Source organism: Sparus aurata, chromosome 2 (assembly GCF_900880675.1).
Source record: "Sparus aurata chromosome 2, fSpaAur1.1, whole genome shotgun sequence".
NCBI classification, from domain to species: Eukaryota; Metazoa; Chordata; class Actinopteri; order Spariformes; family Sparidae; genus Sparus; species Sparus aurata.
In genome coordinates, this window is record NC_044188.1 from 6,811,245 (window position 1) to 6,836,237 (window position 24,993).

At 40.9% G+C, this 24,993-nt stretch overlaps 1 protein-coding gene across 1 annotated transcript in view; it reads right to left on the reverse strand.

Moving 5' to 3' along the window:
* gbe1b (glucan (1,4-alpha-), branching enzyme 1b) overlaps window positions 1-24,993 on the reverse strand; it is an 89,428-nt gene that overhangs the window by 29,414 nt on the left and 35,021 nt on the right. The window contains exons 11-12 of the mRNA XM_030399161.1: window positions 15,557-15,667; window positions 15,290-15,461 (exon numbers count right to left, since the gene is read on the reverse strand). Coding sequence (XP_030255021.1) covers window positions 15,290-15,461; window positions 15,557-15,667 — 283 coding nt within the window. The remainder of the gene's footprint in view (window positions 1-15,289; window positions 15,462-15,556; window positions 15,668-24,993) is intronic.

Below are 24,993 nucleotides of genomic sequence, written 5' to 3' on the forward strand. Positions count from 1 at the left end.
CAGTGTGCAAATAAATCCCACAGGTTTCACTTAAGTGCTTGACTTTCATCAAAAATACGCAAAATGAATTCACCAGGATATATTCATATACGATTCCTCCGTAACAGAGTGAAAACGGCAAGTGAATGGTGGAAACAAAAAGAAAATGCAAGAATCTGTTCACAAGTCTGACACAGATACACACAAATAAACAGAAATAAAAATGTAGATTATTTTACATTCATAGAAACATTATCTACATTTACTAGAACTACTGCACTTTTGATGCACGGTCGTGTCCGATCTGTAATAACACCTGGAAATGTGATAAAATGTGCACTTGACCTGATTGAAATGTAATAAAACCTAATAATGTAATAAAATGTCATGACATTTGCTTGCATTTGAGGGTAACATTTGCCAATAATAATAATAATAATTTAAAAAGAAAGACTAATAATGTAATACTACAACCTGATGATACAGATCACCCTCAAAGATTTTTCATTTTCGTTGACATCTTTTAATTGAGAGGAAAATCCAACTAGGGCTGGTGTAAAACCTCCAGACTGGCCTCGGTCTGATCAGATGGAGAGAGGATTACACAGTCCAGATGTAAATCTGGATGCATATGCACGTATGCAGGAAACAGCAGTCCTGCTGCTACTACACTGTCAGGCCAGGAGATGAGATAATGAATCCGTCATCGGATGTCACGACAACATCATAAAACAACAGCCACGATAATTGAATTCCCGGCAGAGGAAGAAACCCGCAGACAAGAGACAGAGGAAGATGCATGACAACAGAATACAGGCTAGTTGTTTATTTGGTGTTAAGAGCCCCCCCCCACCTACTTAAAAAAAAAAAAGGGACCATGTCGTGATGGGATGAAGTGGAACGGACAGGGACTGACAGCAGATTCTAATGAAATACATTATGTAGGTGTTAAAGAAGTAGCAAACAATAAGGCACGGACTGCCAACAGAACGGGCCCACTGCAGCACTCGCCTCGGAATTAGGGCAGCAAAGACATGCGGAGAGAGGGAGGAAGAGAGAGGTAAAGAGGGAGGAGGAGAGAGAGAGCCTTTTCTTGTGACATCTGCATGAATAACAAGCCTCCCACACAGCTGAACTTGAAATGTAAAGGAGGAAATTACACCTCAGACTCGCAACACTGGCAGTCAAAGGCAGACTTTTCCCCCCTGCACTCCACCGAGAGGGATGTGTACACCACACGCTCATTGTGCATCTGAGACTGCCGTATTAATATTTCACATGCAAATAGTCTCATCGAGACCGTGTTGAGTTAGGGATTTGGGGGGGGAAAAAAGTCAGATGCCGCACACCGCGTGAGCGTGTCTTCAGTTATTCCTCATGAAACAGAAAAAGTGAGCCAAAGTTCAACATAAAGCACTTGATTTTAATCACTATTCTTCAATATGAATTCTTAATAAAGTTTTCATGACCTTTTTTTTCTTTTAAAACACTGCATGCGGCCAGAAATGTTTAAAACAATGCAACTTAGCCACTGAGGCACTGGAGGCAATTTAATCTACTACACGCAGCACTGACTGGAGTTTCAAATCACTTTATACTACTTTCTTTCCACATATGCAGTAGTACTCTGGCGTTACCCTTTCAGTAAGGAAATTGTATTGCAATTTAAAAAAGTAAAGGATCCCTTACTGCTAAATCTTTTTTACTTTTCTGGCTATGCAGCATTTACAAATCTGATCACAGAGGCAACGCATCAGCACATCGCCCTCTTACAAACTTTCAGCCTTTCCTGATAAATTAATAATGTCGTATCTGAGTTTATCAAGATATCAGGTTGCGATTTGGTTTTTCAACTGAAGTCTAGGGATAATTAATTATTAAGAGTTTTTTTTCTTAGCAATTTATGCGACTGTGTTAGTAACAGGCCGTGAGATGCACTCATTTAAAATTAACATTAACAATTAAAAGTTTGGCCTCAATGTGCTGGAGGGAAGGTCAAAGCAAGGTTTCCTCTACATGTAATTGATTGTGGCGCACCGCCACGGCAAAATAAAAGCCGCCACACCTTCAGAATAATGGGTTTTTTTTTTTTATCCTTGTTTTTTATGTTGTTTTATGTTTATATTCATGTAAATTATTGTATGAAATGTGATTTTGGTACAACACATGGTGAAATGTGACGCTACGCTGCAAATAGCCTACCCTTATTTTGAAAAACCAACACCGGAGTCACCACCTGCCTGTCTAGCTGCGGCGCGCGAAAGACGAAGAGAGTAGAGACAACAGTCCGAAGTGGAGGGAGAGAAAAGGGTGAAAGAAAGGTACCTAAGCTAGGTTATATATTTTTATATATATACAGTTTTGTTCAAACCAGTGAAAACGACCCTAATGTATAGATGGATTAGGCTACAGAAAAAATCCTGATAAATGTGTTATTGATTAGTTAATACAGGATACGCATTATTTCTATCATTATTTCAGAGAGATTCTTATTTTTATTTTATTTTTGTACCATTGACACTTGTTAAAGAGAGATTATTTTAGGCCTAATAAAGCATGTCGAGTCTTTGGTTATACAGTAGAGAGAGATATTATTTTGTTGTAGATACATTTTTAACTGTAAAACTTAAGGTAACCTTACATAAAGGAGAGGCTCAATGTTCTTGACTTATTGTCGTGATGTTATTCCCTCAAGTCAATAGAAATGATAATGATGTGTACCATGATAAGTGTAAAAGTGAAATATTCCTAACATTACCTGTGTGGTATTGGTGATGTGAACGAATTTAACACTTCCCAATATTAGAGAGCACAGGTAGAAGTAGTGCAGGAGGTGAGTGGAGGAGAGAAAAGAGGAGAGGCAGAGAAGGAGGTTGAGGTATTCAGTATAGATTAGTTTAGTTATTTAACTTATATCTTTAATTTGTTGTTGTTGTGCTTGTTGTTTTGGCCTAGTGATACTGCAAGATCCTATTTTCAATGATTATTTTCAAGTCATGTACCGGAAACCCTATAGTAAATGATGTATTTAGAAAAACATTCAGTTTGAAATAGTCATAATTTCACATTTCAAAATTCATGTTGCCGTCGTCGTCGTCACCACCCCTCTTCCACTCGGGCAGACCTCCCCCACGGTTTAAAAAAATCCTGGAGGAAACCCTGCAAAGGATCACCCAAATCATGAGGGTTTCATCCCTGTTGGATTGTGAACCAACATATTCGATTTCATGTTAATGTGGCTAATGTGGAGATAAATTGATGCCAAATTACAATGAAAAGAAGATACACAATACATTCTTTGAGGGAGGAGTACCACATCACTGAAATAGCACATTTTCCAGTAAATACAGCATAGTGTGCTGTGAATATAAATGTCCTTCATTTTGAGAAATAACCACTCTGCGTTTTGACTGACGTAAATTGGCTGCTTAGCCAATCAGAATCAGTCTACGCAACCTGATTGGAGCTTGTGTAAGGGCAGCAGCGACGCTGGTCCTCAACTACTTTTCTTCTCTCCTGCCCAGGTTTGCTTGTCAGTGTCAACCTTAGTGTTGAGACTGCTGTCACTGACTCGGCTCAACAACCAGCCAGAATCTATGGACCACATGGCTTTCTCATCAGATGACAAGAAGACAGCAGCGCTATAATTGCTTCTCACATTCACTATGGATGATACTCCAGTGTAATCACAGCGAGGCCGGCTGTGCTGTAGTGTGGCAGCAGTTATGCAAGGCCGCCCTCTGTTCCTTCCCAGATCCTTGCTGCTGCGCTCTCCCAAAGCAGATGAGGACAACTCGTCTTGGCAGGACTGAAGACGATGCAGTCACGTCTTTACCATTCTGGGATACTGGCTCGTCAGAGGAGTAGGTTGGTGAGACTTCACCAGTGCATTTGAGTCCATGTCTAAGACCAGCAGTAGTAAGCTTCCCCCGTGTGGCCCCGCTCATTTTTTCTAGAGGGCACCTCCAAGTCAGTTTCCATCAACTCAGGGCCGAAAGACATCTAGCAGCAGTGTGAAGGCTTCATAGCAGGAATTTCTTAAAGGTTAGGGCTCCCATGAGTTGTTTTTTGTCCGCCTTAGCGAGGCAAATGAGCAATTTCACCATGGTTGTTACAGCAGCTGTGGGCTATGTCACGGCCATGGCCACAAGGCTGGTGGATGATGTGTCTGGTAGGCATGATTGCCCTCAAGCAGAGGGATGATGAAGTTCTTGTGAGTGCTCAGCTGCCACTAGAGGTGGCACATGTGTACATCTTCTCAACTACAAGGTGACTTCAGAACCTCAAGGAAGAAATAGTCAACTTCCTGCGCCGTACAAATCATCCTCCCCCCTCTGCTCGCTAACCACACGCTGCACTGTTTGACATATCGTGAAGAAAACACACAGTGAAATATTTGGCTACTTATGTTGACTGACCTGAAAGTCTTGCATTGAGTCAATACAATTTAATGTTACACATTAGCTCCTGCTTGACAGTCAACCTTTTTGACAATACAGGTGTGAGTGGAAATGACTCAGGTGCAGGCAGCACCGTGACGACAACCCGAGGAACTGGGGAATATTGTCGCAGGCCAACGGTGCCTGGGCTTGCCTCTCAAAGGCTGGATCTTGGCAGGGACAAACGGGTGTGTAAAAAACTGATAACAGCTATTGTGCAGAGCCAACATGTTCTCGAGCAGCAACATGTTCTCAGCCCCTATGATGTCAATTTACCCCTCTTTATATATTTCACATATCCAAAGTTTCTGACTGCCAATGTTGTGCAACAGTTGCAGTTTATTTATGTTTAGGCATGGTTATGTAACTTGTATAACAAGTCAAAACAAATTTGAAGCCGTCTCTGGGTGAAAGTCGTGTGTTCGACTGATCCAACCACCTCAGACTCCTCTTCACACAGACTTTTAACTACCCTAGAGGGACACGTTAAGAATTAACGCTAGAGGGGAACATACAGCATCATTTGAGGAGCAGGGTTGCTGACCAAGCGGCTGCAGATGCACAGTCCACCACTTCCACTATGTACGGACATATTATGTAACACTTTGCGTTGAAAGGTCTAAAAATTAAAAACTTTCGTTGGGGTGTGTACTTGAATTATCCCTAATATTTCCTACATTGTTCAAATCCATAAAAAACATGTAATGTAACATTTCATTTGGTGGCTGGTCACTTCAGCTTCTGGAAGAGAGTCAGAGGAGGAAGTTGGTAAAGGAGGGTAAACATAATGTGAGTAATACTTTAATACATTTTGCTGTTCGTGAATATTTCTGACTGATTCTTAGATTTTAATCAGCAGTGGTGGTTGTTTACCAGGTAACATTCCTCAGATGTGTATCATGTCTGTTTTTAGCTCTTGATACCAGGAGTATTTTATAGTACTGATATATGTGTGCTATATGACTTGGCCGGTTCCTGAATGATATACTCTATAACACTCTACAGTCAGAATTGAATGCAACTGTGAGGCCTGCATAAACAGGTGCGGGGGGACAGATTGCTCTTCTCTGTATAAGATCATGAAGTGAGTGCAGTTAAAGGGCAACGCTTGCCTGAAATATAAAATAAAGACATTGTAAGTAGTTGTTAGAATTGAGTAGACCTCCATCAGCATGTATTTGATGAGGCTCAGTGCTACTCTATGTGTTGAATAAGCTCACTGTGATTAGCTTAGCACAAAAATGCACATTGTAGTGCGAATAACGCTGGAAAAGCAAAGAACCCGTTCTGAGGGCTCAACTCTGAAACTACAAAGAAAATGATACAGTACACTGTCTATTCTCAACCCACTTGAGAACGCAAGTATGACACATAGGATTGTGCTGAATGAAAGATGTCAAGGACATGCTACAATCTGACAACCTTTCTTCAATAAAAGAAACATGATGTCTTTTTTTTTTTTTTTTTTCACACTTCACAAAGGCAGTCACAGCCAGCATAACAATCTCTGGATTCAGGTAGAATTCAGGAGATATCAAGACATGTCAAGAGGGAGCAATGGCATCAAAGAATGCTCTCAAACACTGTGCTAGAGGCTCCTCCCTTTAAGTAGCACCTCAGGAATAAGCCCCATGATTACCTCAGGGAGCTCATTCTCAAGGAGAAAAAAAATCCACATTCAGATACTCACTTTCACCGTCAGACATCAATATGTGATGTTCAATGAATAATTTACTATTTTGGTGTATCCACCCTCAGTCTGGCTCCAACAACTACTTTTGAGTTCCTACATTTCCCAGAATGACTTTAGACACGCCCTGGGGATATGGGCTCTCAGTGTTGCACTGTGTTGCATGGAGTACGTGTAGGTAGTTGGAGTAAGAGCAACCACAGCAGCCCCATACATTTTCCGTTGAAGAAGAAGTGAGAAATGGATCATTGCAGCGCTGTGTCACGCACAGTTGGGACCACAAAAAAAGACTTCAAAGTGGTTGTTGTACTTTACATGCCACTGACAACAGATCCATGACGGTGCCATCTACAAATGCATTACACAGGTATTCAAACTATGTGTAATGAGTCCTTCCAGAGCCGTGGCCCAATTCCAGGCTATAGTCTAAATAAAAGCAGGTTTAGAGGACGCAGTGCATTGGTATTGGAATACTAAATCTGGTGATTTGATAGCATGCTGTTCATGGACTCTGTTGCAATGCACAGAAGGGTTGGTGGAGCTACTCACAGCTGCAGACAAGTCAACAAATTGTGGATAGTGATAAAAACACTCTCTCTGTGAAAATCTGTTAAAACAAAATGGAAAATCTGTTTGCGTCCTCTTGAAGTTTAATTAGCAGCAGTTCCCCAAAGCTGAAGCTTGATTGACATCTGTCAGCCCGCATCTTGGATTACTTTGTAGTGCAAACTGGAGATGTACTTTGATTTCTCCTTGACTGAACAGAACATATAACATTTGGATAAACTCCAGGCTGTATGCTATTAGCATGTAAATCATTTTCTTTGGCTTCTGGGAGCTCCGTTTTTCCAACCGAGGAGTGCAGCAGGTGATTTCCCTGATTAGTTTCTACTCCCCGTTGGAAGATGTGCTCGTCAGATAAAAATGTGTCACTGGGATCAAAACCCCTCTATGACACATGATACCCCTGCAGGCCAGTGTGGGGACGCCCGTATCCCCGCACTACAACGGACCGTTTTGCTGTGCTTTGAACGAACTCTGATGCCTGTGCCTCAGAACGCTGATCAAACCATTGCAATGAGACTAGTTTAAAAGGTTTGTTTCAACTGCTCTGTGTCTGTAGCCTTAGCTGATGGTGGATATGTGACAGTTACATGAATTCAAATTCCAAACGAAACAGTTTTGCATAATTTGTCAGCCGATTACGGAAACAACTTCCCCCAATCACATTGCAACACAGGGCAGCTCGTTTCTGTGAGCTGTCACCACTCCTCCGTTATTATGTGTGACACATGAAGTCATGTCACAATCTGAACCGCTGCTCATGACCTGCTATTTCATTTTGTGCCAGTGTTTTGTGACCACCGGGGAAAAACTGTACAGACTTTAAGCGTCCGTAAGCACAGCATCTCTTGCTGTTGGTCACCGAAAATAAATTTGGTTTTGATTTTCCCTGCGGGCCAGTGTAGCTGACGATGCAGAATAGGTCGCCAAAACTAAAACCTAAAAATTAGGTACCTGTAAATCCATGTGACATCCTGTTTACAACTCTTGGTTTATTTGTAATAAGTCAGTGTGACCGCTATATAGACTGGAACCAAAATGAAACAGTACATCATGTGTTTTCCCTTTCGTTTAGCCTGCAGGAACTGAACTACAAGCGTGAACACAGTGAGGGCGAAATAATGAGCTGCACTCCAAATATTTCACCGCGATGTGACTTCATCTGTTGGCCCTCTCTTGAACTGAACAAATAAGAGGCCCACCACACAACAAAATGTACCCAGAAATGCAAAAGTATTACGGCTAGTTAACAGTGTGAAAATGTTAAAGTGTGTATTTTTCCTATTAATGAGCAGGCAGCATCAAGATATTCCTTATCATCTACTTGAGAGCGTGTGTGTGGCATGTGGAGGCATGTGCATGCACCAGCACACACACACACACACACACACACACACACACACACACACACACACACACACACACACACAGAGAGAGGGGCTCGCCCAGCCTGTATCTGGTGGAGCCCTGATACAGGCTGGTGCTTTGATAAAAGTTTTTAAAAGAGCTACACTTCATTAACAGCGAAGTGCACCTTTTTTTTTGCCTCTATTTACTCTCAGTTTTCTAATGTTATTATTCTATAAAGTGTAGTGGAGATGATTGATTTCCGGTGCAGGTTAATTTAGTGGCCCGTGGAAGCCTTTGACTCTTCTTTTCATTTCAGCTTTAAAGAAACACATTGGACACACCTCCATTAGGTAATCATCCCCCTCTCCTCGACGATAACACAGCAGTGTGCCTCCCATATGCCTGCATTAATCACCATGTTAATAACCTTCCTCTGCCTCTTCACAGCTGAAGTAAACCAGATAGCTCGTTGAGTACAAGGATAAAATATGATGGATTCTCACCACAATGCACACATAAATAAAAACATAATTTGTGCCTCCTATTATATCTGGGGCGCCGTTATCTGAGATAATTTTAGCTCAATATAGGCAAGATAGTTTTTTAAACAACCATTAACAGATTATTACAGTTTTTTGTTTTTTTTTTACAAGGTCCGACTTCAATGAAGGACTGAAATTGATTAATACCTGTATGACCTGACAGCTCATGTTTCTTGACCCGCTTAAGTTGTTAATAATACTGATGGGGCTGTTGGCCAAAACTGGAAAAGTGAAAACCCCAAATTCTACGGTTCATATTGTGGCTCTAACTTTTTGGTGAATTGCAATGACAATTTACCAAGACATTATTGGTCCAAAAAGGATGAATCCTGAAGTTCGGTGATCGTCGGATTTTTCTCTATTGACATTTGTAGTATCAACGAAAATGTCCCGATAACTACTAGATGGACTGCCACACATTCATGCTTCAAGATTAATTTAATCCAGCACCTGTCAAACACTATATTCATGTACTAAAATATCTGTAAAACATTGCCAACAGCCTCAAATCAACTTTGTGTTTAGTGCTTAAACTCAGCAATCTTTAGCTTGCTAACATGCCATCCTAAGACAGTGAACATCGTAAACATTATACCAAATCATGCTAATGTTCAGGTTCATATCAGAAATCAGACTGGTATCAGAATCAGCCCCAAAAATTGCTGGTCTCTCTTAAAAAGTTGCACTGCGATTTTGCAGCAATGCAAAAAAGTCTGTTAGATAATGTCAATACCTAGTTATGGTTATGTTGGTTCTCATAACAATATGATTAATGGGGGGCAACCATGTTTACACAAGGTTGTGTCAGACAGCTTTGCAGCTGGCACGTCCCATTACTCCTGTACACAACCCTGCATCAGATAAAGGCCCGACAGTGACACAGTCCCCCCAGTAATTAGCAGCACAAGAAGGAGCCAAGGATCAATGTGTTTTCCATTGGAGGGATTCTGGCAAAGGGAGATCAATGAGGGAATCAGAGGGGAAGGGAAGGCAAGAGTCACAGAAGGTTTCAGATACAGTGAAGAAAAAAAACAAACTTCAGACGGGATGCAATGATTATTTGCACTTTCTAGATTGATTTCTTGTTACTGTGTTAATGTACACTCCTACTCCCAGTTTGCACATTAAATAAGCATCACTGGTTCAACAGCAGTGCTGGGATTGCCTCATTCATCCAAGAAAACCACAAGCCTGAAAGAACAGCCAGCTCTCAGTGAGATTATCTATTTGAAATGTATGAGGAGGAAGCACTGGTTTTCAATTCATCGTCCAAGGCCGCAGTATAATGGTTGCCTGTTGCGCTGGAGCACTCTGTGAATACGTAGTGCTGGGAGAAGTTTTTACCTCAATAATTTAGACTGTAAATCTGCAAGGTTATCTTAAGTCTCTCTGAGCCCTGAAAGTCAGAAAGTGCGAGCGCTTCCATTCTGTCCCTGCTGATATAATGATAAAACCACTGAGGCGTTTCATTACTGCCACGCCACTTGGTGCTTTAATGTCATTGACACTCCAACATCCTTTACTGTATCCATCTCTCAGCATCTCAAATACGGATGTTCCCTCTGTCCTCTTGCTGTGTGGTGTTTGCTATTGGTCACAAGTAAATAAATGGGTTTTTCTAGGCTAGGCACTTCAAATTGATTTGCTTGCTCAAACAATTTGCTCTTGCTCGGCGCTGACTAAATGACTCTCCCTTCATTGATCCATTGACACGGCATGTCATCTTAGATCTACTTGATTTTCTTTTTTTCATTTTCTTCAGCATTTCCCCAACGCTTGTCTGATTGCCTGAACTTTGGAAAGTTCTCAGTAATGAACTTAAGTGTGGTGCCTCTTTGTAGACTTTGAAACTTCTTTTCTTTTCTGCATGAAACACTTTGAACCCTCATTCATTATTACTGTTATAAAGAGATGATGCCACTATTGTTTTAGTCAGCCAGACAGCAGTTCTCAAAAGGAGAACAATATTCCTTCCTCTGCTTAATACTGCTCTTCTTTCCATATCTCTGCTTTTCAAACCACTGATCATTACTCAATAAAGAGGGATAAACAAATGTTTGCATTGGGAGTTTGCCTAATTTGTTCTGCAGACCACAATTGGTGGTAATTGTTAAATAATCATTTTGATCAAGGAGACTTTATTTACTTTGAGTAGTTTTCATGTTTTTTAGAACAGCTCTGCTAAAACTTCAGAGGACTTTGTCCTTTCTCCGAAACACAACTCGGTGACACAAAACCCAAGTTAACTGATGCATAAAAGGTTTATACTGAGGGAGTGGAGGACAGTCACATATGTGATAAAGTATCCAGAAGCTCTGGCAGTAAAACTGGTAATAAAAGGCTTCCAGTCCAGACCGGGGCAGACTGCATCAGCGAGAGGAGTTATCTATGATCCGGAGGTTAAAAACTGCTCACAGCCAGCAGGACGAGAAGCAGGATCAACATTAGGGGCAGGTTTTACAAGGCGATGAGAGACATTTTTCCACTTAGACTGTATCAAGAAAGGATGGAAGGGAGTTACAGTCAAACTCTCTGGTTGAAATGCGAAGTGAAAACATAGAGGTTAAATACCAGAATCTATAGTTGAAAGATGAATCTCAATAAATCTGTCTAATACTTAAGCATCTCTACAGGTGAGAAGCAAGAAAACATACATATGTAAGCCACAACATTAGAAACACTGACAGGCAGTGACCCAAACACCTCTCAATATAATGTAGTCCAGTACAACGCCGCCTTTAGCCATGACCTCAATATTACACATATCATTGAACGGTAGATGGACAAGACATAGCAGAGCTAGTTTAAATTTCATCAGATTGTACACTTCAGCTGGCAAAACGTTTTTAAACCCTAACCTATGCAGTGAGTAGCTTCTCATTTCTTAGACAACCATGTCGGAAGACATTTTGTGTGGTCGTAGAAAAGGTGTTACTCTGTTTCAGAAGGGTCGAATTACTGGCCTGCATCACGCAGGAAACAACTACGGAGATTGCTGAAACTACTCAAATTGGGTCAAGAACTGTCCAATGCATAAACCATGAACCGTGCATGAACCGTCATCTTCGAGGAAGTAATGTGGTCAGAAAAAAATCCTGAATGGTCGTGATTTAAAAAAAAGTGTTTCCAGGTGCATAATGTGAAGAGAACTCAAGGGGATTGGGACTATGCAGCTGTTTAGCCTTAAGAAAACACACATCAGTGAGGCTAATCGAAAAAAAAAGGCTTCAATTTGCAAGGGAGCATAAAGATTGGACTCTTTGAAAAAGGTCATATTGTCTGATGAGTCCGAATGTACCCTGTTCCAGAGTGATGGGTGCGTCATAATAAGAGAGGCGGGTGAAGCACCCATCATGCCTGGTGCCTACCGTATGGGGCAGTTTTATGATATGGGGTTGCTTCAGTTGGTCGGGTCTTGGTTCGGCTCAAATTGTGAGAGAGTAGTTCAAGGAGCATGGGACATAATTTTCACTCACTGATTGGCCACCACAGAGTTCAGACAGTGTAGCTAATAAAGTGGCCACTGAGTGTAGATTACTACTTAATAGTCTGCTGCTGCTGGCCTCTACTTAGACAATGCAGTCATCTACATTATCATAAAAAAAATTAATTAGACGAATACAAGCCCTCCACTTTGATCCTGCTCTTTCTATGTTTGCTGTAGAATAGCTACTTCTCAACAAGGGGTTGACTGAAGTGGACTCGTCCTAATAAATACAGCAATTTATAGTCTTGAGAGGAACATGCAACTCATCACACTTTTAATTATTGCCCTATTTAGACAGAAAGAGGCACTATTTTTCTGCCAGAAAGCAATGCTAGTTCAAGGCCCCTTATTAATGGTTAAAAGATTTTTTAAAAAGAACATGTATGCGTTAAGGCTACATGAGGGCAAACGAGAATCTTCCTTTCACAAAAGATAACTGACTGACTTAATTAAATCATTGCCATATTGACATTGCAAATATCGTTTTTCACTCATGTGAACTCATCATGATTCTGATGATGCACTGATTGGATGAGAGTAAAGGTGGCACCAAACATCCGTGAGAGACAAAGCACAGAGAGAGCAGCAGAGTGAGCCTTTTAGCTGTAGTCCAGCCAGAGAATCAGATATAATTACTATCAACCATCCTTCAACTGCCCACATTGGATCAGTTCTCTGACATCCTGTTCATTATGAGCTGCCCTGTTATGATTGTCCGTCGAGAACAGCTGCTTTGATTGTGCTTCTTTTCCCTCCACAAATCAATCCACTTAGCTGAAATTCACAGGGTGTTTCACTCTTTTTCCTCGAGGAGGGATGAATAACGTCGTGAATACTGAGTTTACAGTGAATCTGAAGAGGCAGCGGAGGCATTGTAGACAGACTTCGTTTGGACTCAGAGCTTGACCGGATCACCTAGTCACCAGGTGGAGCTAAAATGCTGTGGAATCACAGGGGTAGGCTGTCTCCACATCGAGCCAGGAGAGCCGCAAGGAAATACATTCCCTTCAGCCAAGGTCAACATGCAACATCATTAATTATCACTTTATTATCTTAACCAGCAGGCCTTGATAAAACCATGTCATAGCTAAGATGATGTGTTGAAAATGAGGAGCGTCTCACCAGTGACTGAGAATTTGATCTGTTGGAAAAAAAAGGAACCTATCTGATCTTAGACAGCTTTTGTCCTGCATTTCACCATCAGCTCTGGAAAGTGAGTATTAATGTCAACCCCACTTGAAAAGGTTCCTTTGATGCTTATCATCAGCCGTGATTCGTTGATGGCAAGCTACTCCAGAGATAAATCCATGAAAGGAATGTAACAAATCCAATAACTGAGAACTTTTCCCCAAATGGAAAACAAGTAACATAAGGACTACTGCGGGCCATTTCACACCTTTATGAATCATCTTTACCTAAAATCTGTTTGTGAGACCCTGCAGCTGAAACACACACAATGATAAATGATATGCAGAAAAATAAATGACACCGCAGCACAGAATACCCTTAACAGTAGTGCAAATGAGCGCAGTCGAGCTAGCTCATCAATTAAATATTTATAGTAAAGGCTGTTTCTGCCTTCTGCCTGCGGAGGACTTGGATGGACAGGAGAATAAATGTGTATTTTATCTGTTTGTTGAACACTCCGGGATTGTTGTGTCAGCCTGAGGGGAGAGGTTCAAATTCGGGAAGAAGACAGCACATGAGATGGATCTGGACTGACTACCCTCGCTGCTTTTAATGAATACAAAAAAAGAAAAGCAATAAAACAGACGACCACTGCCTCAAAATCATGACCTTGATTCAATGTCATCTGGTTTGATTATTTCAATATGAAATATGAATATATAATCATACGATTTTAATTCATATGGTTTGGTTATATGACAAGGAATGTGATGCATGATGAATAGAATGCTAGCATTTTACGATTCTGACTTTCATGTCGGGAAGTGGAGAAGGTGGCGACATGACTACTGTTCAAAATGGCGTTCCAACATTGGTAAGGACCAAACCACTGGATATCTTTTGTCGTTGGGACTTTTTCCAGCCATGTCTGTTGTGAAAGAACCAGGAAAGCCGCAACATGATCTTGATCCAAACTCTAACAAAGTGGACCATAATAACTGAACATAAAGAAATTATTAAAGCGCATATGTTCAGAAAATGTTCATATCACCTCTGTGGTCGGATCACTATATATCATTTGTATCACTTGTGGTTTGCAAAAACTTGCCAACATTTATTCCGGCACTGGGTTTGGTTTACAATGTGAGAGCTGATTATACTAGATGTACATGGAAATGCAATTAATCTTTTAGTTCTTAATGCTGCAAAATGTCAGAATTTCTTACAGCCAAAGGGAATGTCAAATCTCTTGTTTTGTCTGACCAGCGGTCTGGAAAACATATATTTAGCCTAATTTAGAGCCATGCAAAACAGAGAGATTTAGTAAATCCTCATACTCAAGCAAACAAAGAAATGTTTGGAGTTATTTGCCTGGTAGGTGGTTTTAATTAGCAATGAATTATCATAATTGTGCAGACTGATTTTCAGTCAATAGATTCATTGTTCAGTAATGCAATACTTCTTAATGACTGCTCAATATAATTTATTCTAATATACAATATGTAGCTCGACAGTGAGGTTTTGGCAATAAAAATCCAATTAATATTCTGAATCGAAGACGCTGATTATGAACCATAATGTTGAAACCATCCACAAGCGATGAGATTGAGAAATGATGATACAATATGTGCTCTTGTAGAAGCCGATATGATGTGAAACTTGTTCAAAGAAAAACACGTTTTATTTGCGATGTCATAGAGAAGAACTCCTCCACAGAAAATACCAAAGTGTGACGGCGATGTCTTTGATTGGCCGAGCTGGCTAGCTGGTCATGTCAGCTGGCAAGTTCTGCTACCACTGGAATATTTTTGGGATGAGTGGCCCTTTTCTCCTTAAAAAATTGCAAACACAGTCTTGTATCTTTGCCTTTTTATTCCCTGTTCTAAATTTTTTTTCCGGTTCCAAATCACACTTTTTATGGTCATGACTCATCTCGTAGTCGGTCGGGTTGGTTCCAGCACAAAAACTCTTTATATGAGGTTTTTCTCAAACGTCAATGGATGAATGGGGAATTCACTTCCAACAGAGCAATTCAAAAAGACAGTGTTCACCGCTGAGCTCTATAATTTCTATATGGCTAGATGCTCGTTGTGTTGCCACGATGACTCACCCATGAAGTTGAGATAGCCTTCTCCACCCATAGAGTGAGTGAGGAGGCGGATCATCTTATGCAGCTGCAAGCCACGGTCGATGACTGGTGTCATGGGGATCAAGGAGCTCATGTTGGTGTACATCTCCTTGTCCATCAACCAGAAGGCCAGGCTTTTATCTCCCACCAGAGCCTGGAAGGATGGGTTACATTTTATCACCAGCACAGAGATAATGGAGACTCTACTGACACAAAGTGTGAAGTGGGATCTTGAAGAAAATAGCCCACCTGATCGTGACTTTCTGCATAAGCTATGCACTTCTCGCCATAGCGCCTGTTGGTCAGCGTGTGGATGATATTGCCCATGTCCCAGTCCTCATCCTTTAACTCCTTCAGGATCTACAAAGTGACAGAGAGGGGTTATTGAAAAAGGGCATGATAGATGTGTAACTGAGAGATCCATCCAGCCCCTGACTGATGTCTAAAGCCCAGTATTTCAGCTCTGGCAGTCTTTCTACCTTTCTTAAGTTTTCTCTGGGTTACACTTCCTTCGCAGATCAATCTCTGTTTTGACATCTCTATATCCGCATGGTGAGTTATGTCTGCCTTTGAATGGCGGTAATGGAGTTTTTAATAACTTCACTACAGCCCAAGGAAGTAAGGCATCAGCTCTCCCCACCTGAGATGGGCAAGGTCAGAGCCTCTCATCCAAACGGTGGGATTCAACAATAAATCCAACCCTGGAATCAATGCCCTGCCACTGGCCTGCCTACATGCACACTTTCTGCCAAAGGAGTCATTTTCCGAGGTCAGAAAGAAAACGGGGGGTCACCAACACATGCATCTCGAGCACATCTTCCCACACAGCGCTTCTATACGGTCATCAGAACTGCTTGTAATCAGTCAAAGTTATACAAGCGTACAGAAGCAAAGGGCAGACTAAAGATAACCGTGGCGATGTTTGTGGGCACGGAGATGATTTAATAAACGCGAGAGATGCTAGAAAGCCACGGTATCAATATCATTCGTAAGTGGGGAAAAAAGAGAGTTTACGCCCTCCACAAACCCTTGGTGATGGACATGCAGTCTGTCTGATTGCAGGGGGAGTTGGCGAGCCCATCTCAGTGACAGGCTGCAGTCTGCTCGCTGGAATTGGCTGTGACAGCTGATTGACATGTCAGGAAACCTTTATATTACTCTACAGAGCCATAATCCTCCGAGTAAAGAGAGTAAATTGTGCCGATCAATACGTCTGAGATGAACTGGCTGGTCCACCTAAATAGAGGCTATCCCGTTCTATATATCACCATGTGTTCACATTCGCTCCGTCTCACCTTAGCCTTGTGTGGCCATATTAGTCACTGATGCCAACTCCACCAGAAAACCTCAGCGTGTACATCTACATGGACGACAAATTCTCGAAAACCTTTTAACTTCCTCTGAGCTCAGCGTGACGCCTCAGTGCCTGAGAACCATGCTGGCTTATTCTTTGTTTTTAACTCGACATCGACAAAACTCATCAACATTAGTATCATTTCTTAAATCACATTTTTAATCACTAGTCAACAAGAAAGCTTTGACATGGATTATTTTTTGCCACCCCCAGCTGGCAGGTTTAATCTCACGTCCACCTGTTTCTGTTCCGTGTAAAAGGATTTCAACGGTCTTAACATAATTGTGTTTTTGTAAGCACCATGTCACATTGTTTGAGAGAAAACACTGATATTATTTAGTTTGTTTGTTTGTGTTTTTAGAGTTGCGTTCTCCCTCTCTCCCTTTAGACAACCTCCCATCTCGTAATCTGTTTAAACATTCCGGTATAATGTATAAGGAAGTATAATAAAAAGGATATGTCAAGACTTACGGGAGCAAAGGAGCCTTACATAAGGTCCTCCCTAATATATCAACGTATAATAACGCATATACAAGTTGCGAGTTTGCAAGTTGCATATACGAGTTTCAAACCTTGAAGACATATATATTTGTTGTATATTTAATGGTACCGTACACTGGTGAGAAGTATGTCAGCAGAAAGAGTCGTTTGAAGAGCTGCTGGAACGCGAGACAAGGTTAGAAAATTGATTGAGCAAAATTGATCGAAAATTAGAAAAACATCAGGGAGATCCACAAACACACAAAGTCCAGAGTGTGAAAAATATTGACACTACAACTAGTTAATAATTGAAATTTCCTTATAATCAAGGCAGATGGGTCATAGTTACCAGGCTACTATTTCAAAGACCTTCTTCTGGATGAAAAGTATTTTGTTGACGTAGGAAAACTGTATACACCAACACAACATTTAAAAATGAATTTCAGTCCTGCAGCTAAAGTTAGACAAGCTGAAAATAAATAAATCCTCCAAATGCCGCCTTCTGTCATCCCCTACCAGCTCCGATGCAAAAGCCAAACAAGTGAATCTGCAGGATATACCCCAGAGATCATCCCTTCCGCCTCCACATCCACGTACAATCAGACACTTTACACTTCCTTATGAATCATTACAATTCAATTCAACCGCAAAAGTGGTCTGGGAGCAATTAATCTGGGAGTGGGACTGTCGGAGCGCAGACAGGAGTGACTGGGTTGACGACTTCTCTACCACCAGCTCACCCACATCAGCCCCGACCAGCCGAGCTTCCTGGCACCAGTGACACTCCACTTCATCAATGATAATGAGCAGTGCACAAATCTTACTTTACAAGCCTGCTGTCAGGAGCCAACCAGAGTGCCCAGATTAATTAGGCAGAGCCAGAAATAAAATAATAAAAAAAAAAATAGTAATAATAATAAAAAAAAAAAAATCTTGCAGTGCTGGATGAGGTCATCTCGCTGTCACTGACATGCTGTGACTGATTCAAGAGCCTCTCACATGGTGCTGGGAAGGACTCGGAGGCAGAGATATGTTCGGTGTAAAGCCGGTGTTTTTACATTCGCTGGCTGGCCCGAGCATCCTGCTTCTACTGTCTTTGCAAACACAACTCCTGGAACTGTGTTTGAGTTTGCGTTGCTATGGGGACATCCTCTCCTCACACACGCAGCGCCGCCCCCGGAGATGAGCAGAGAAAACGAAGGTGTGCAACACTCAATCCCATGGATCAAGCTAATGCCTATATATTTCACAGTTTTGGGAAATTAATGATTTTTTTTTGCCCACGCAGATGTCTGTCTCTGCCAGAGGCTTCGCTCAGCGGTAAGACACTCCCCACCTCGCTTCACAGTTTTCATTTAAAGACGCCTTTATGAAGAAAACTGCAGCGTCTCGGTCAGTTAACACCACACAAGGGAGGCCTTTGAGTGCAATTAGCGAACGTAATAAAGCAGGATGAAGCTGAAACGCTGCAGTTAAAAAAAGGCAAGAACTAGTGACACTGGCCAGGGGGGGTCAAACAGAGTGGGCGGCCTTTAAATGCTGGCGAAAGAGTCGCTGACATGTTTACATAAACAAGCTGCAGTCCATTACTGCTGGCCGGCAGCCTAAGTCGTATTAAGTCATGCTAATTGAAAGTGTTTCCAGTTATGATGGACGGAGCAAAGTACGAGGACCAGAAATGGATTTTTCCCCCTGAAATTAATGAGGAGAGAGCTGCGCACACTGATATTTTCATTCAATTAAAATAAAATGGAGGAACGGAAACAAAAAAAAAATCGGCACAATTGACTCGGAGGTCATTCACGTTGAAGAGCTGAGAGAAGCAGAGGGATGCTGGAGAATACTCTGCATCTTCTTCTCTTATCCTAGCCTCGACCACTGAGCCCTCTACCTCCTCCGCCTCTAATTGTTTCAATTACATCTCAATCTATTGTAGCTGGAGGGAAGGGTGCTTGTTAAATTAGAGGGCTTTTGTAACATTATCCATTAGGAGTGACAGCATTTTATGGTTATAATCGGATCGAATCATCCAAACTTGTGCTTTGCGCCTTATCTGGTCCTCTCATTAGGATATCTTAATTTTTCACAGCCTGTTGGTCCTAACAGGCGTCTGCAGCCAGTAAATGAGTCATATCAATCAGTCATGCTGAGGACGAAACGCAGTGTGAGTCCCCGCTGGAGGAACCGAGAGAGACTCATTGGTGCACACATGTGAATCTATAAATAAGCTCAGAGCCCCGTTGTTCCGTCTCTTTGTCTATCCTTCCTTGTGTTTCTTCCTGTCTGTCTGTCTGTGTGTCTGTCTGTCTATGTGTCTGTCTGTCTGCCCGCCCTCCCCACTCCATGTCTCCCTCTCTGCAACACACACCTCACTGGAGGCTCCACTTCAGTCCATTCAAATCCCTCCCTAATTGACACTCTGTGAGAAGAGGCAAGGCTAGCCCTGAGTGCACTTCACTGACTATACCAAGGCATGTTCATATGAATGCTGCCCTGCACAGAAATACATGAAATTCACCGCTCAACTTGTCCTTCTCCAGCTTTTATAATTCACATGCCGTCGCTCCTCCACCGGAAAGCAACAATACCTAAACGAATATTGCATCGCAAGCAATATTGTTTGAAAAGTGAAAGGCAGCAACAACCTCTCCAGAGGCGTCCCGAGGATAATCCTGTGAAAACTCTGGTAACTGCGAAGCAGGCTGCGTCTCAGCGGTGCAGCGCTGCCTGTCGCACAGCTATTGCAAGCATCAACGAGGAAGGTCAAGTCTGGGACTATCTCTCTCCTCCTCCTCTCCTCGCTCTGCTCCTTGCCTCTCCTCCCTCCATCCTCGCTACTGAGTAAAACCCACCGCTGTGAGAGACAGACTTGATTAACGATGCATAGACTTCCCCCATCGAGAAACACAAGAAACCGTAGCGCAAGAGGACGCATGCGGCGCCGAGGTCACACACTCTGCTTCGATTTTTCGCCAAAATATGGGTAAATATACAGTAAGTTTGAGTGTGGGCTAGTGGATAAAAAGGCACAGCGTTTCATGAATCTTACAACAGATAACCTCTTTAGGCATTCCACAAACAGCATTTTCCCTCAAATATCAAACAAGAAAAGGCCTATACTCGCTCTAAACATGCACAAACACGCAGACACACACACACACACACACACACACACACACACACAGAGAGAGAGGACAGCAAACAATCCACATTCATCCACCAGCCAACCCAAACAGACTGACACATCCCCTGAGATAACCTGCTGCCTGTCTGCTTCCCTACAAATGTACTTTCTGAAGTAATATTTGCTAGCTTCAGTCGCATGCTGACAATGAATGGTGGCATTTTTATTAATATGGGCTTTGAGGAAACACCACGGACACCGAGACAATAAATTATGACTCAAGCACGTTATGTCTATTCTCATGAAGAGGCAAACCTCGCTCCAAAACGAGGCTGAAAAAAGGCTTGGCCTGAGAGATGTTGTCTGCCCATGAACGGGGAGATGTCGATGCCATCAGAACAGACGGACAGACGGAAAAAACACATTCCAGATAAAAAAAATATATAATAGCCTTTATTTATCTTCGGATGGATGGCTCGGCATGCATGCACTTTCCCTGTGCTGCTCAGCTTCAACATCGCACACTTGTGGACTTTGAAACCTGATGGCTGCACAGTTATAAACAATGTTTTCCCATTGTGAGCCATTAAGTACTCTGTCAGTGGCAGTTTGGGCTGAAGTGGCGAGCTAAAGGGTGCTTCAACAGTTGTTGTCGAAGGACGGGGAATATTTGGCACCCAGAATTTCCCATCCAGTCTGAAGCAGCCCTGGGTGGTAACACATCACAGAATGATGGTGTTATTCTGTTTGCCAGTAATGATTAGTGATGGGAAGAACTCAGTCACTTTCAGTGGAAACATTACATGTGCACTGTGTGGTTTCTGGGAAGAGATTCTAATCAGAGGACAAAAGATTTATCTTTTTTTTTTAACGCCTCAACAAACTGACCTTAAAAGACGACACTATTTCATACAGTTTGACCTTGTTTATATGTGGCGGACCCTGCCACCTTTTCTAGCTTCAAACAGTGTTCTGGGACCTTATTTTCCTGAGAACAGCTTGTTTAATAGTTAGGGAATAAATAATTGAACCTCGTTGATATTCTAAATCTTAAAAACTCTGAGTTCTCCAAAACCAGATAGTGTACCTTTAAATAGTTTTTGTAAAGTTACCCTTTTAAAATTAAAGCTACTGTTTTTGTTCTCACCTGTATCAGACTGAGGTCGACCATCACTGTCGCCATCTTCATTTTTTCGCAACTTGTCGGCCCAGGTAATGACATATTTCATATGCTAAATGTAGTTTAGAGCTCTTATTTTATTTGTACTGGAGACAGATACTATATGTTTTTGTGTAAAAGTAACCCTCTAAATGTAAGTAATCAATAAGGGAAGTTTCATGGTGATATCTGGTACATGGTGCATTTCTCCCTATTTACCCTATTTCTTCCACAATGTTTACCCAAATAAAGTGTTTGTGTCAATTATGTAAGAAGTTTAAGAATGACATACAACAGAGCAGCAAGCAGGTTTGCCTTTTAATCTCATCGTACATGTGTACAGTGACAATAAAGGCATTCTATTCTATTCTCTAACCTTCAGGAAACACTGAACGAGCCCAAAAACTGAGTAGTCAGGACATTTACCCACAAAACTTCACTCTTACAAACGAGGTGTTCCTCAGTATGACCAAAAGTGAAGTGAACATGTTAAACAATTATTACTTTTTTAATTGTTACTCATTGAATATAAATGAAATCACAAATACCTGTGTTGAGATGGTGGAGAGGCAATTTAAATTCAAAATAACGAAAGAAATTCAACCCTAGAATGGAAACGTTTAAAGTCGTAATTTGCAGTTGGTTGACAGCAACCTCCCTACCCTCTATTTAAATTTTTATTTTCATTTTCATATTTTGTTTTCAGTGAAAGCTCATCTACATTGGTTTCCAAAGTCACATTTCATCTTTAAGTAGAATGACGATGTTGTTTTGAAGGACAAGAGGACAAAACTCCCCTCAGAGTTTCAACCTTATCCCACGGAACTTGGAAAACTTGGAACACACTAAACAAAGACCACACACACACACATACACACACACACACCTACACACACACACACACACACACACACACACACACACACACACACACACACACACACACTCTCTTTAGTTTGTTTTGTATGATAATCTCCACAACTGAACACATCTTTACCACATTAAACCTCACACAAAAATTACACTGTAAAATGTAAAAATTCATTGGAGCTTAAAGAAACATCAGAGATCTGGTGAAGGGACTCATGAATGTCTGAATTTTAGGACTATAAACGGTCACGCTCTGTCAATGTTTCCTGAAATTTATTCATGGGAATTCCATCGTTTCAATTGAAAAAAAAATGATATTTTCTATTTCTTCACAGCTTACTGTCCCTAGTGTTGAGAGAGAAAATAATTGACCTTCTTTTTTCTTGTAATTCATTATGGGTGAAATTAACCTCTGCACTTGTGTATGAGTGCGGGGCGATGACCCTACGGGGGAGAGAATTTGTGTTTGTGTTTCAGATCTTCAACTGTTCAGATTGTCTAACTGGTTAGGAAATTTCTACAGAGCATTGAGTTCAAGCAGGAAAAAAATAACCTTTGCTTTGATATCATAAAAAGCTGCCCCAAGGACAGACATTTCACAGTGAATAATGAATCAGAGTGAAATGTAAAGGTGACTGTTGGCCTATTCAAATGCTCCATTTAAGGAAAAAAAAAAAAAAAAAACACCACAAAAGAAATTTCTGCTTGGATTAGTGACTCGATGACCTTCACGTTAGAATACTAAAGCTGGTCTTTCTTTTGCTTTTATTGCTTTTATTTTCAATAACAATTATGTCTCTTCCATCATTTATTCATAACTGTGTTTGAAGGGATAAATAATGACCTTCCTGTTCGCGCAGAAGGTAGGATTAAGGAGGGAAAAAAGAAAAATAAATTAGCACTGCTTTAGAAAAAGCACAAAGAAGTTCTTGAGTTTGATAGAAAAAAAAAAAAACCTGCTCGCAGCTCCGGGTGGAAAAACACGACTCAAGTGCACTCTTAACACTTTAGACCACATTCATGAGAGCAAATAGAAATGTTTGTGACCTTCTGTGTCTCACTGTGAGTGTGACTTTATGACTGTAGAAACATGTTCATGGTTACACGTTTTATGGAACGAGAATACCGATAATTTGACAATACATTTTATCATCACTTTAGTCCTTCTATCCACTTGGTAAATGTGATTTTATTCGGCTCAATACAAAGTTTGATATAATTCCACTCTGTTTTATTGGAATTTAAATTGTTTGTGTATAATTCTGTGTAAAACACCACGAGCTGCTGTTTTAAGTGTAAAGGCTGCAAGAAAATTAAAGTTTCCAAATAAACCAGCAGATTGTGGAAAAACTCTGTTACACACACAATAAATTCTTCTAATTTAGTGTTGTGGTAAAAAAAAAAGTACAAAAGCAAAACAAAAGATCAGCCAGCAATCAATGTGGACGACTTTAAATTGACCAGAAAATATAATACAATCTAATACAACACACTACTAATTAACTTACTAAAGAGTTAGAGAAGGAGAAAGGCAGTATATCCATTTAATGTTTTTTTTTTTTATATTACCAGAGATTTTGGCACAGCATTAAGAAACACTGTGAAAACTAAGCCAAAAGTTTCAATCAAATGTGTTAAAATGTGAATTTGGCCTTGAAGAAAAAAACAAGGTTTATCTTGTAGTTCAATACTTTAAGAGCATGTATTTGCTTATTTGAAATACTTCTAATTCATTATTCAACATGTCATTTTATATCCCCAGGTTTAAACTCGACAAACAACTTAGAAACAATTCGGTTAAGCACAATCGTCAGCTGAAAGAACCGCATCACTGTGGCTTCAGATTGGCTGTTAGACACCAAGATAGATCCTGATTGGCTGCTTCGAGTCGATGATGTAGCAAATTAGCAGAGCCAATCTTCTCAATGTTAGAGGGGTAAGGTCAGATCCGCATCAGTAAAAGTCTGTATGGAGTGTACTTTTGTATTTTGAAGTATCATATTATTTGTATTCCTCTACCAGCACTTTGTATTTTATTGTTTATACATTTGATGAGCAAATGTTTGTAACTTATAGTAAATATACTTTGTGATGTATTTGCGCTGATCTTCACAAAGATAAGCTTTACCCAAGACTATTCTAATGAGTAGCAATTAAATGCATTGTGCAGGCCACTGTAGCTTATCTTGTCACTGAGTGTAAATAAGAACTAAGAACTGAGTGTAAAAACTGAGAACTTGTAAATTTCAGGATCAGCCTGATTAAGGAAAAGAAAATGAATCAAAATATTATATAAAAAAAAGCACGATGGCCAAACACAATATCCAAATTAAAGAAGCTGCAGTTTTTTAGTCGAGGTAAAATACTGTAGAGTTGAAAGTTAAGGTAAAGCGCTGTAGTGCTGCAGAGATGCTGCAATTGTAATATCTGTCAAAATAACTGCAATATGACTTTTTCTGCATATCCTGCAGTCCTATTCCAATTTCCTGTTATATAAAAATACAGCAGTGTGCAGGTTCCTCCAGGAAAACACAGGGCATGATCCTTGTGTCACTATGTAGCTACACAAGTTCTACACTTGAAAGCCTCTTAAAAGGCTCAACGGCTTAGCAACAGGCTCAGCTGTAATATAGCACAAGAGTGTTTAATGCCTCCTAACATGCCCTGTCACTGCCTTTGTCTTTCATCCCTGTTTTGAA